The sequence below is a fragment of the Limulus polyphemus genome, unplaced genomic scaffold, assembly GCF_000517525.1.
Source record: "Limulus polyphemus unplaced genomic scaffold, Limulus_polyphemus-2.1.2 Scaffold1605, whole genome shotgun sequence".
NCBI classification, from domain to species: domain Eukaryota; kingdom Metazoa; phylum Arthropoda; class Merostomata; order Xiphosura; family Limulidae; genus Limulus; species Limulus polyphemus.
The window spans coordinates 98584-111444 of NW_013667215.1; the positions used below are offsets into that span (position 1 = coordinate 98584).

At 31.1% G+C, this 12861-nt stretch overlaps 1 protein-coding gene across 1 annotated transcript in view; it reads left to right on the forward strand.

The window, feature by feature from the left end:
* LOC106464278 (cilia- and flagella-associated protein 61-like) overlaps positions 1-12861 on the forward strand; it is a 111813-nt gene that overhangs the window by 86581 nt on the left and 12371 nt on the right. Inside the window, exons 24-26 of the mRNA XM_022391983.1 lie at positions 2291-2408; positions 6420-6496; positions 10229-10339. Of these exons, the coding sequence (XP_022247691.1) occupies positions 2291-2408; positions 6420-6496; positions 10229-10339 (306 nt within the window). The remainder of the gene's footprint in view (positions 1-2290; positions 2409-6419; positions 6497-10228; positions 10340-12861) is intronic.

Consider the following 12861-nt stretch of genomic DNA (forward strand, 5'->3'; position numbering starts at 1 on the left):
ATATTACTATAGATGGTATGCATGCATACCACATATATAGATAAGCAAAATTGTAATTTAACAAATTTCTGAATACAAAGGAGAAAAAAAATTAAACAATTAGTTTAAAAAGATAAAACATTATGCACATAACATGGTTAAAATCAAATATAATAGAAATAAAACAAGTGAAATTTGAAAACAACATGCAGTTGTTCTTCATGAATAAAGAATCCATTAGTATACTATTCATCTGACTCTAATGCTTAATTTATATTAATTATCCTAAATTTTAGATTTGATCTATCTTGATATAATGTTGAAATGATGATGTACTTCTGTGTGTGTGTGTGTGTATATATATATATATATACACACACATATAGATAATTATAATTTTCTAGGAGAAAAGAATCAAACAAGAAAAACAGCCACAAAACCAACATCCAACACTGGGGCACAAACCATAAGATGGGTCATAATGTAATATGACCCTGGTTTTTTGAGGTAAAGGTGGAAGTAAAACCCAAATTGCATTGAGGGTACACTTTCTATCTGGTTTACCAGATAAATAGGATACTCCCAATGCAATTTGGGCTTTATGATCAATTTCACATTTTTAAATAAAAATAAGTGAAAAAAGGAACAGATGTGGGTGCTGAAGCCCATAACATCCCACATCTTTACCATCTTTTGTTGGCTGCAGCCAGAACTGGAAAGGTGGTTTCTGCTTTTTCTATCAATATATGTAAATATTTATATATATATATATATACACACATTATCTTAGGTTTAAATGCTAGTTAATGTTGTTATTATAGTATGATTACTTTTCACTTGATCAGTAGGTGTTTAATTTTTACTTGTAACTTCTGAGCTTGATCAAAGATAACTTTAAGGAACCAGTTAAATGTGATAAATTTTTCTTGTTGTTTTTTATATAAAAGATGTTAAAGGTGGGTACTGTTTGAACACAGCAAGTTAGAGTATATATGTTTTTGGTAAGGCCCAGATGGTTTTTTTTTCATATGTAAAACTTGCTACCATGTAAAGAATAGGATGTTTAGAAATACTTGGGAGTCATTGTAAAAAGGGTAGAGTAGTTTAAAGTAGTGAAAGTCTTTTAAAATATGCTGAATATTTTCAGGAGTAGGTCTTTAGTAGAAAATAATGAGATGATGGTTATGGAAACATTATTATTATTATACAGCATTGAAGGCATTATGTGTATATTTTTTATGGATGATTGAACCAAACAGATTTGCAGTGCTAGTAATTGTGATGTAATTATGGGATACATGGGTTTTGTAATGGCATCTTGCTGGTTATGTAAATAGATAAGCGTGTTTTGAAAGTGATCAGAAGAAAATCAAACCTAACACTTTTTTATCTGGTGCAAAGATTAAAGATGTTATTGATAAGAGTAGCAGTTTAGTGATAGTATCTGAAAAAGATCCTCTCTCTGTCGTGTATGAGGAAGATAATGACTTGTTGTGGCAAGCCTAAGGAACTATTAGACAGATACAAGGACTTAAGGACAAAAACATCATTATATTCAGGACATGATTTATGAAGCTATTATGTTGTCTTCTTTGGAGCATAGAAGAATGAAGGGATGTTGAAAATGATGAAAAGAGTGGATAATTGACCTGTAGATGGCATAAGTTGTTTGATTTCAACAACAATAGAATTGTTAATAAGTGACTAGATTATTCTTACAAGATTGAGAAGGCTGGATGTAGACTGGTTGTATGACAAAATTAATTTATCCTTTAGAGCTGCTTACTTTGTAGTGGTGGTTTGCTGAGTACATTGTTTTTGTCATTCATTTGCTTTCTTGTTTTCTGATATCTTGCATATGATTTATATAGTGTAAAATGTGGCATCAGCTAAACAAAATTAATCACATAAACAAAGTGATAAGTGAATGGTAGAAGCCAAACACTGCTTTAATATCATTATCTATCAGATTGATTCTTAACTAATAGATTTAAGTCTTGTAGTGCTTTTTACAACACAGAAAAGTTGTGAATAATTCATTACAAAATTTGTTTATGTCTCTAAAATAGTTTAATATCATAACTGTTTGAAACATAGATTTTTTGTAACATTTTTGATCAATGCTACAAAAATTATTCATATAAAATTTGAATTTACTAATGAGGTTTTTCAGTGTTTTTATGCAAGTAACTTTTATTTTGATCTTTAATGCCAAAATGTTTTTTTGGTAGGAGAGATTTTATTGCTTGAGTGCATTAGCCTTCCAAGTAACCTCAGTTTGAAGTAAATCTTTATGGTTGATTTTCTCTAGTTAGCTGAGAAGATTTTGTTAATTTTGAATCCCATCCAGCACAACAATGACCACTCACCTGAACCTGATGCACTGCTTACTTTCACCAAACCAACTGTAGTGTACACCAATCTTCCTGGTTAGTTATGCATTCTTTCATATATTTTCCTTTCTTGGATGTTACTGGTTTTATTTTCTATAACATTTACTTTTATGCACCCAGATATATTAAAAAGACAGGCTTACGTGTATACACTCATTTCATTAAATTTATTTTAAAGAAAGAATTAAGCTTTTAAGTTTAAAAAACTTTTTATGATCTTTGGTCCTCAATAATAAAAGAGTTCACAGTCTAGATATATTTCATCTTTGTACTGAGGTGTCTTGCTTATCGAGATATTCACTTATTAACATTAATTTGCGGTGGAATCTACCTAATTAACATATTTTCAATTAAAATTTACAACAAAATCATTTCAGTTTCCACTCTTTGTGTGGTAAGTGCAAGTGCACTTTGTAGCTGTGTTCTGAGTAGTCACATTTACTAAGTAACCATTCTATTTGTGTGCTATTGTGATAGAGATATTTCTAAAATATCCAATTCCCCATAAACTATACTCTTGTGCTGTAATGTTGTAATTTGAGTATATCAGCAACATTGAAACATATTCTTATTGATGGATGCAAGAAAAATGGTTAATCTGCTTGTCCTCTATCTCAGTTATTTTCAGGTAAAAACTGTTGATTTTCAGAAAAGTATCAGAGAGATAGTTTTGCAAATAACAACAGATTTGTTCAGGAAATAAAGAGTGGTTCTGATTAGGTAACTTAACTGAGTCTTCATAATGTGTGTCGAGTAATGAGACTGGATAAGGTTGGTAAAAATGTTGCTGAACAAATAAAAAGAAAATACAGCACACATACTTGCACACACAAAAAGACAGTTGCCTTTACTAGGCTATGCTTAGTCCCATAGCTTCCTCTTTCTTGAAATAGACATCTGTCAAACTAAACACAATGATCTTAAAAGTAAGTGTTTATTCTATATTCTCATAGTAGAACTTAACTAAGAAAACTTGCTGGAATTCAAAAGGTAAACTTGCTTTCTTTGTCCAGTCATTTTGTGATATTTATTTTCTCATAGCAGTGGTTTGGCTGTTACATTTACTTAACATCATATTCTACCAGCAAAGGATATTACAGTGCTAATCCTTTTAACATAAATGTCATATGTTACTAAAATATTCTATTGAGCAGAGTAGACATTAATTACTATAAAAACAAAGTAATCTTAATGATTTCCTAGACTACTTGTTTCCACCATTACAGCATGGAAATTAATTAAATAAATTTTTTAATACTTTCTGTATTACTAAAGCAGGTATAAAATATTTACCATGCCTGCATATCACACACTTACCCAAAAAATATCCTGTAAGAATTATTGCAACAAATTTTACATCCATCATGCTTAAATGTGGTGCCATAGAGGTTGCTCTGTTCTGGTAATGATTACCTCTGTTCTCCTTTCTAAAGACCTACTTAAGAAGATAAGGGGACTATTGTAGTGTAATGCAATGAAGAAAGAAAGCATTTTACTAACCAATAGAGCATGTAAGTTTAGATAAAATTCAATTACATAAACTGTGAATAAAAGTTCAGTAACATTTTGCTGAATATTTAATCTCAGCTTCTTTTGAAGAATCAAAAGCACTTCTTTCACCATTGTCTCATTTTCAGCTATACCAATTCCTTTGAACATTTTTGGAGATAGAACCACACCACATTCACTTAGTGCATGTCAAACAATGCTTGAGGTTTTTTGTTGTTGTTGCTCTTGCATCTAGGATTAGAGTACTTTTTTTATATAATCTCCCAGTTTTCTAACAGTCAACCAATGTAGGTTCTCATATACATTGGATAGCAGCATTCAAAACTGACACATGACTGTCAAGAGAACTGAATTTGATCTTTAAACTTGATGGACATCTAAATGCAAATTGAAGGTAAACTTGTAGATAAACCAATGATTATTGTGTTTAATTTCTTCTTCAAGATTAGTTAGTGTGAGCCTGTATATGACTGACTGGTACTCATAGTTTTGAGATGTTATACCTGGATAGAGGTAGTTAGTGGATGATTTAACTGTTGGTTGAAACTAAAAAATGTTCAAGAAGGAGATCAGTTTTAAAATTGATTTCAGTCTGAGTATCCCTTACTGTAAAAGTCCACAGGAACTGGTGATTCTGTGTGTGTGGGATGTAAGACATTTCACAAAGTTTTCTTTGAAATGAAGTGGAACAAAACTGTCAAAATGGATGTATAGTCCATTACATAGACTGGCTAAATAAACATCTCCATCAAACCTCATTGTTCTAACATTCTAAAAAAATCAAAGCTGTCTTTCACTTTATAGCTGTTAAAATTAAGTTCAGTTAAAGATGAACATAAGAATTTAGACAGTTTGTAATTAAAACAACCAATTTCAGAAACAATAGGTCTAATGGGACAATCAGATTTGTGAATCTTAACAGCCATTAAAATGTGTGTGTGTTCAAACCAAATGGCCTAATGTCATTATAAGTACTATCAACCAGGGCATTAGTTTTGTTCAAGTTTAGGAAGAATTTAATCAGTTGTTTTCTTAAAATTGTAGGGTCTTTTGATAGTTTAGAAAACTTGGTGGTGTTCCTTTGTTAATGTAGCCTTCTTTATTCAAAATAACCATGCCATTTCCTTTGTCTGGTGTAGTAATGACAATATTACTGTTAGTTTTAAGCAAGTCAAGGGATGTCTTTTCTCTACTGATGTTAAAACGTTTGTGTAAATAATTATAGGAGTGTAACCCTGAGAGGGTGATGCTGCTAATATGTGTTTTGTGAATGACAACAATGTTCTTCTCTGTCCTTTCTTAACAAATGTTCAACAAACAAGAACATTTGATGTTGGTTGTTATCAGAAATCCATCTACACTGAACTATACATTGACTTTGACAGTTTTGTTCACTTCATTTTAAAGAAAAACTTGTGAAATGTCTTATGTTCCTTGCAGACAAAATCACCAGGGTGAACTTTTACAATAAGAGTTACTCAGATGAAAATCTGTTTTAAAACTTAGTTCGTTCTCAAGCAACTATATAGTTCCTACCATCAATAAAACCATTCAATAACTACCTATGTTCAGCTCACTGAACTTGACCTTTCAAAGCTACAAGTAATGATCTCTACCGTATACAGGCTTACACTTATGCATCTTAAAGGAGAAATTCAATGCCATAAATAATCAACATTCTATCCACAAATTCATTTTTGATGTGTCTTTAAACTTCTGTTGTACAATTTAAAATGTTCTTCAATTTTAAAGATACATTCCAGTTTTTGCAACAGTTTTATATAATTTATGATTTCTGTCACTTGTTGTGTGACAGCACCTATGTCAGTTCGACTTTAAAAAGACTGGCGGATAATTTAAAAGGACACTAAAATCGTAGGTTTAAGAACTGCTCAAGCACTATTCAGCAAGCAGTAAGTGAATGTGATGTAGCTCCATCTCCCAAAATGTTGAAAGAAATCAATGCAGTTAAGAATGAGATTATTATGGATGAAAGAGACACTTCTGATTCTTCCAAAAAAAGCTGAGGTTAAACAGTCAGTAAAGTGCTACTGAACTTTTACTCACAGTTTAGGTAATTTAATTTTTCTACCTAACAAACAAATGTAGTGGCTCCTCTATTCAAGCTGATTCACTAGATGCCTGTGATATTCATAACAATCTTAGTGTCCAGGATTCACAAAGAAGTTGTCAATGCTTGAGAATAATTGTTTATATACATACTAATATACTACATTTGTAATGGTGGATAAAACTCTTTCATTGCACCCATGAAATATAAGAAAAAGTAAACACTCCATAGTCACCAAATCCAGGTCAACATATCCACATATATCCAGAAACTCCAAGGCTCCCGTCTTGTGGACATATCAACAGATGTGAAGAAAGAACATACAATAAATAAAATTTAGAATGTGTGATAATAATATCTTATCAAAACAATATTATTATCTAATTCACCCTTTAAAGAAGACTCTTTGTATGAATGGCATTTTAAAATCTCTTTTACATGAGCTGTTTCTTGTTTTTATATTACAGGAGGCTGGAAGTATTTACAAGTTGACCGACCAGGGCGACAACACTTACCCTATGAAGAAAGCATGCACACAGTAATTGTATAACTCTTTGTTTTTATATAATTTTTTGGTATTTAATTACAAGTTTTTAATAACCTGTTACAGAATTTATTATATTTATTTATTAGAGTGTTTTTTGTAAAAGGAAGCTTCAATATTATACAAAAGGTAACACTGAACTAACTAGGTAAATTTTGTTAAGTGTTTTACTTTCACCATTGAAGTTTGTTAATAAAGCTTAGAAGCTAAAAAAAGGATTATCGTGGTTCAAAATTATTTGTTTAGTTCTATACTCACCTCTAATAACCTAAAATACTTTAGATGTTTGGATGATATACCATCACAATTGATTATTTATTATTATTCAGCAGATTAACTGATTAATTTTATTTAGTTTTTGCATTAAGTAAAATGGTTAAAAGTTTTTAAAATGGGACAATCTGTATAGTGTACTGGTGATTAGATGAAATTCTGTTTTACTTCTAAATACCATAATCAGATCTATGGTTCTTCTGTATGAAAAACTGAGAGGGTGTACTTATGGGAACTGTTACTTGAATGGTTGGTTTGATTCCATTTTTGATAACTGATATTAGAACCTAGGTTTCTTATATATGAATTTTTGAAGCTAGTATGTTTTACAGTGAGAGAGAAAGTTATGAATTTACAAAAAACAAAACTAGATTAGTGAGAAAACTTGTTAGCCGCACTTTTATCAATTTAGTAGAAGTGACAAAGAAGAAGTTATACTGAAGAGGAAGTCCTTTCTGATATAATGTTTACTGTATGTAAGAGTACTATGTCTGCTTACTGATGTGTGTTTCATTAGTGCACCACACATTATGTTCTACTTTAGCTTGTTGTGTACCAACTTTGATATCATACTCATCCAGTACTCCACATATGAGTTTAGAAGCAATGAGAAGTAGTGTTATAGAGCAGTTGTATACATGCATGTCAAACAGTTTCAATATTACAAGGTTTTGCACATATAAACTTAGTAAGTAAATCCACCTTGATACATTAAAGGGGTTCAGTGCTCCTCACATGTAATACTCTTGTTACAAAAAGGAAATAAAGTTCATATTGTGTTCCACTCCTAGTTTATGTAGCCATTTCTTTGTTGTTTCCATTTTATATGGATTCTTCTTGGAATCTAACTAATTAGTTGCACTTTTATTTTGTTTGTTTGAGTTAAGCACAAAGGTAGACAATGGGCTACCTGTGCTTTGCCCACCACGGCTATCAAAATCTGGTTTCTAGCATTGTAAGTTCACAGACGTATTGCTGTGCCACTGGGAAGCTGCACTTTTATAGATTTAATAGAAGTTTCAAAAAAGCTTGTTTTTAGTGCAGCCATATATCATACACTTTTCATGTTTCTTACTAGGTATTTGGCTGTGAACTAATAGGACTTGTACAAGGACATAGTCATAGGTAGAGGCAGCTCACATTCACAGGCAATGGATTTCTTGGAAATCTTCAGACTCCTATAAAATTGTTTTTAACATGTTGGACTTATTTTCTCTAAAACACACGTTACTGAGGAGCAGGAGGAAATACAAATTTCTCAAATACTGATATTTGTTAATATTTGACATGTTTCAGTAGTCTTTTCCTGGAACCTGAAAAATAGCCACACGCTGATGGATTCTTCATTTTTGACATTTATGTCTTGCAGGTTTACCTACCTTTAAAAGTGTAATGAATAGTAATTAAGTCATCTACATTCCTTATCTGATGTAGTAATGTTTATTAATAGTGATAGGAGTTGGAAGTATTTTTGCTGTGTAGCTTCGGCAAGAATAATTTTACTGTTTGTATAGTGCCTGTTTGATAAAATGTATAGATTATATATGGAGATTCTCAAGCGTTAAACTGATACAAAATAAATAAATAAATAAAACAAATATAATAAAGTGGGGTCTTTATTTAAAAATAGGTACAATTACCTTGTTAACACCTGAATTAGATGCCTTTTTTTCTGTGTCATCAAAGAAGGATCACTCAAGCAATCAAATCAAAACAATTGGATTTAACTACAGTGAATTAAGAGCTTTCTTTTAAGTTGAATTAAAAATGCAAATCAACTCAAAATCTGTTCAAAGTCAGGTAGATCAACAAAAAATTAAAAACAAGAACAAAGAACCCTATAATTATAATGATGATCTCTGCTATTTACACATTTGCCTTGATCATGGCACTAGATTTTTTATATGTATATTTAGAGTAAAATTTGATAAACAGATAAGACCATTGTTGTAGAGATCCAATTTTCTATTTGGAATTTGATCTATGTATGCATGTGCCAAAAGACAGCAAGAGTGAACTAAGCTAAAAAAACAGAATAAGGGAATTAAATGCAAGATGAGAATGGAAACTGTTTGACTGTGGTTGCAGATATAAAATATAAAAAGAGTGAGGATTTATGCAGGTGATGTCAGTTATTCTAAAGTTGTTTGTGACGGTAGGGGTTTGTGTGCAACTGGCTGAGAGAGGGTAAGCTAAGTATAACAGGCAATAAATAACTTTTATAGTTTATAATGACAAGTTTGTTTTTACAGTGTTAAACATCAAACATATAGAAAACATTTTTGATAACTTGTAAACCAAATTTCTGTATATTAATTTGTTATTTATTACAGAATTGTGCAGAGTTATTTGTAACATATGAATAAATTTCATTTCTGTTTTCGTTTTGAATTTACTGTCAAAATACTTTATATGTTAACTTGAATGTATTTTAGCCATAAAAATGTTTGATTTAGCTAGGTCTATTCAATTTACATTTTCATAATAAGCTAACACTATTGCAAATAACAAACATAGGGGATGTTCAATAAAATTTCTTAATATCTCTGCAGATTTAAAGTTTCATCTGATTTTTGCATATTGGTCCACAGATTTGGAAGTGAGAAGATGAAACAAATGTGGGCCCCATAATCCGTCAGTATAAAGGAAAATATTAATATGTTATTGGGGAATTTTTTAAAACTGCTTTAAATTCCCTACGTTGATGTTCCAGGATCCATTTTAAAATTTTTAGTTGCTGCTGTGTCAGTCCCAGTGTTCCACTTTGAAGTTGACATGATACAATGACACAGGAAATAGGAGTGCTTAGGTTGCAGCAGCACCACCTGGCTTGACATGGTTTTTATCATATACACATGTTTCAGTTTTTTTTCAGGGTTTTTCAGAATTCTCATAACAGAAATTGTTCCAGCATCAATGACATGGAAAAAAACTGATAAAAATTCATAATTGCCAGAATCTGGTTTGCAAAGTTATTAGGAAATACTTACTTCAAAAGTCAAAGTTATTGAAGAGATTAATTAATTTAAATTTAAAATTTTTCTACAAAACCTTTTTATTCTCTTATATATATATATATGGAACTTAGCTTTTGGTCTGTGAATATTGTAAAAATATCCCATTAATGAAATTTAAGGGACTAGGACAACTAAATCAACATGTAACAATAAGAAAGTATAACATATTAATACCTCTTAACATACACATAGCAGCATCTTGATTGAAAGATGACCATTTTTAAACTAATGAAATTGATTTTACAGGTAAAGGATAATGAACTAAATTAATTAAAAAGTCTATAAGTATCTTTTATTTTTCTGAAGTTAAAACGCTTAAGTGTTGAAAAGCCAGTCTTGTAGTTTACATAAAGTATAAAAGTAGTTTTTGTTGTTTTTTATATGATTAATTATAATGATAGTGTTTGAATTAGCTTTATAGAATATATATTTTTTTTTGTAGCCAGGACATGACATAATAACAGGCAATATGGAAGAGCATGGACCAGGTTACTTCTGTCTCCATTTAAACCAATATAACAAAGTGGAAGCTATAACATGTTTCACCCAGAAAGTAAGCAAAAACTAAAGTATATAAAAAAAAATCAAAAGTTAGGTACATTAATCAATTTTACGTGAAATGATAAAGCACTGTATAAGAAAGCTAGTCATCTAAACCTGTTTGATGAAGTTTAAATGTTAAACCAAGTATATTAGTAATAAGCTGTACAAAATATCATATGGAATCTGACTAAATATGGAACAATTTTAGGCTATGGACTCTGATGTGAATTAAAGCTTCTAATAAAAGTTATAATTTTTTATTGTTCATTTGTAAGTAGTCTAGAATATAACAGTAAGTTGGGAAACGACTTATAATAAAATTATTTATTTTGAGGGGAACATACTAGGTGTTTTTACATAACAATTGTCTGTCTTCTTCAAACAGTTCAGCTTGTAGTACTGTGAGGGTCAAATTCAATTTGTTTCTGGATTGCTTCAAACATTCAACTTAACTGAGCTATGATAGTAGGGACCCCATGCTATTGCATGGATTGCATGTGCCTAAACCTTCCAGTGTTTAAGTCCATTTGAGTAAAGAATAAATTACCAACAAGATGTTACGGTTTCTATAGTCAATTTCAGGGAAAGGTCTGGCAATCTAGGGCTGTTCTTTGAAATATAGAACCTGCAACTTTTGTGTAGAGCTTACCCTGATTGAAATTGTTCTTTCTTCGAGACATATCGCCAGTACAATGTATATATCATTATTATATATTTTTGTGACCATGCAGTCTGTAAAGCTTTCTCTCCCAGGTTGGCAGTAGTGCAAGATGCTCCCTAGTTTTCTCTTAATTGTGTATCATATATCATTCAGATAATCTTGGTTCTCAGAAATCTTGGGACCACTTGTTGCAGTTACAGCTCAGTCACAACACTTGTGTGGGTTTCACTAATGTAGCATTCCCTCCTGTGGCTCTTATTGATCAAATGATTGCCATAGGCTACATGCTTCACTCAGCTGCATCATGAATAGTGTTCAAGCTAAATCTGGGCTCTTTAACCCTTTGTGGACTGAATGGGTATCACTTATATCCCTATACAAAACTGTATGAATCTTCTACTAACACTAATTAGTATTTAGTTTCTACCTTTAAAAAATCTTATAACTTCATGTAGTATTTCAACATTTCTTAGGTTGTGAACTTTCCCAAACTTTGTTATGAAAGATATTATATATAATTATTTTCATATTAGAATTTCATTTTTTTCATTATTGATCAGAAAGATTCTTTTGGTATATCCAGTCATTTTCAAATCATATGATATTCATCAACATATTCCTTTGTAACCTGTATCTTGAACACATTTCTTGTTGGTAAGTGGAATTATCCAATTGCTCAGTTTTACCTGAATATAACACAATTTGAGAAAATACATACATTTGCATGAGAGAACATTTTCCTGACCTGAGTTTCAGATCTGCTTGTCATGAGCATTAAAATACCATGTCCTGGTTTTCAACTGCTACTTGAAGTGTACAACTGAATACCAAAGTAGTGTCAACATTTGTCAGACACTATTCCCACTGAAAGCCACAAAGTGCAAGTTCCATCAGTCACTCAAAATTAGTTGGCTCTTTACAGAAGTTAAATGATATGAAACTCAATACAGGCTGGTGTGAGTCAATATGTTTGGGGTGGAACTTCCCCTCATTTCAAGAGAACCTGAGAAGTTTGGGCCTGCTTAGCAAATTAAGAAGAATTGTCACATGTAAAGCTTCATGTACCATGCCCATCACATTTGGCCTAGTAATGTAATTATATATATCAGATCTATCTAATACCATAAATAACTAAAATACGTATTGAATTAATTAACTTTAATACTATAAATTACATAAACACGTATGAACTTACATCTTAACTAATATGTGGCCATGTGCAGTTTCTTAAAGAAAAACGTCTATTCAAAACTTTGTGTTAGTGTTATAGCTCTTTGTAGAATCTTTCAAATTACAACAAATTATAGAATTATAACATATTTTCTAACCAAAGCATTAGTTGCTGCATCATTTGAACTTAGACCCAGGATTTTACATTTGACAAAAACTCTTAAGCAATTATTTTTAATCTTCACTGAACACCTGAAAGATGGAGGCAGGATTATAACTGGTAGGAAGTAATGATATGAAACTGGGCAATGACAACTTTATTTTACTATTTCCATCCAGAATGAATAATTGTGGAATTGGCATCAACTCTTCTATAGCACTTAAAATTTAGACATTCTGCCAAAAGTGAAACTCCTGGTCAACCAACAGATTGCCATAACATGACATAACTTCTTGAGGCCACTCTCAAACACAAAATTCTTGTTGGCACACGATATGAACACTAATCTTTCTGTTGGATATTCAAGACTGATCAGTTTAAGAGTCATTATTTAGTTTATTTAGTAATCTAATATTTAATGATTTAGTTTTCATAACAAGAGTATTAAAAGTTAATTATTTTTAGAACAATAGTTATGACAAGTTTCGTTACGTAGCTTCGTACGAGTCATACATTGTGTGTGTGTGTGTGTGTGTAGTAT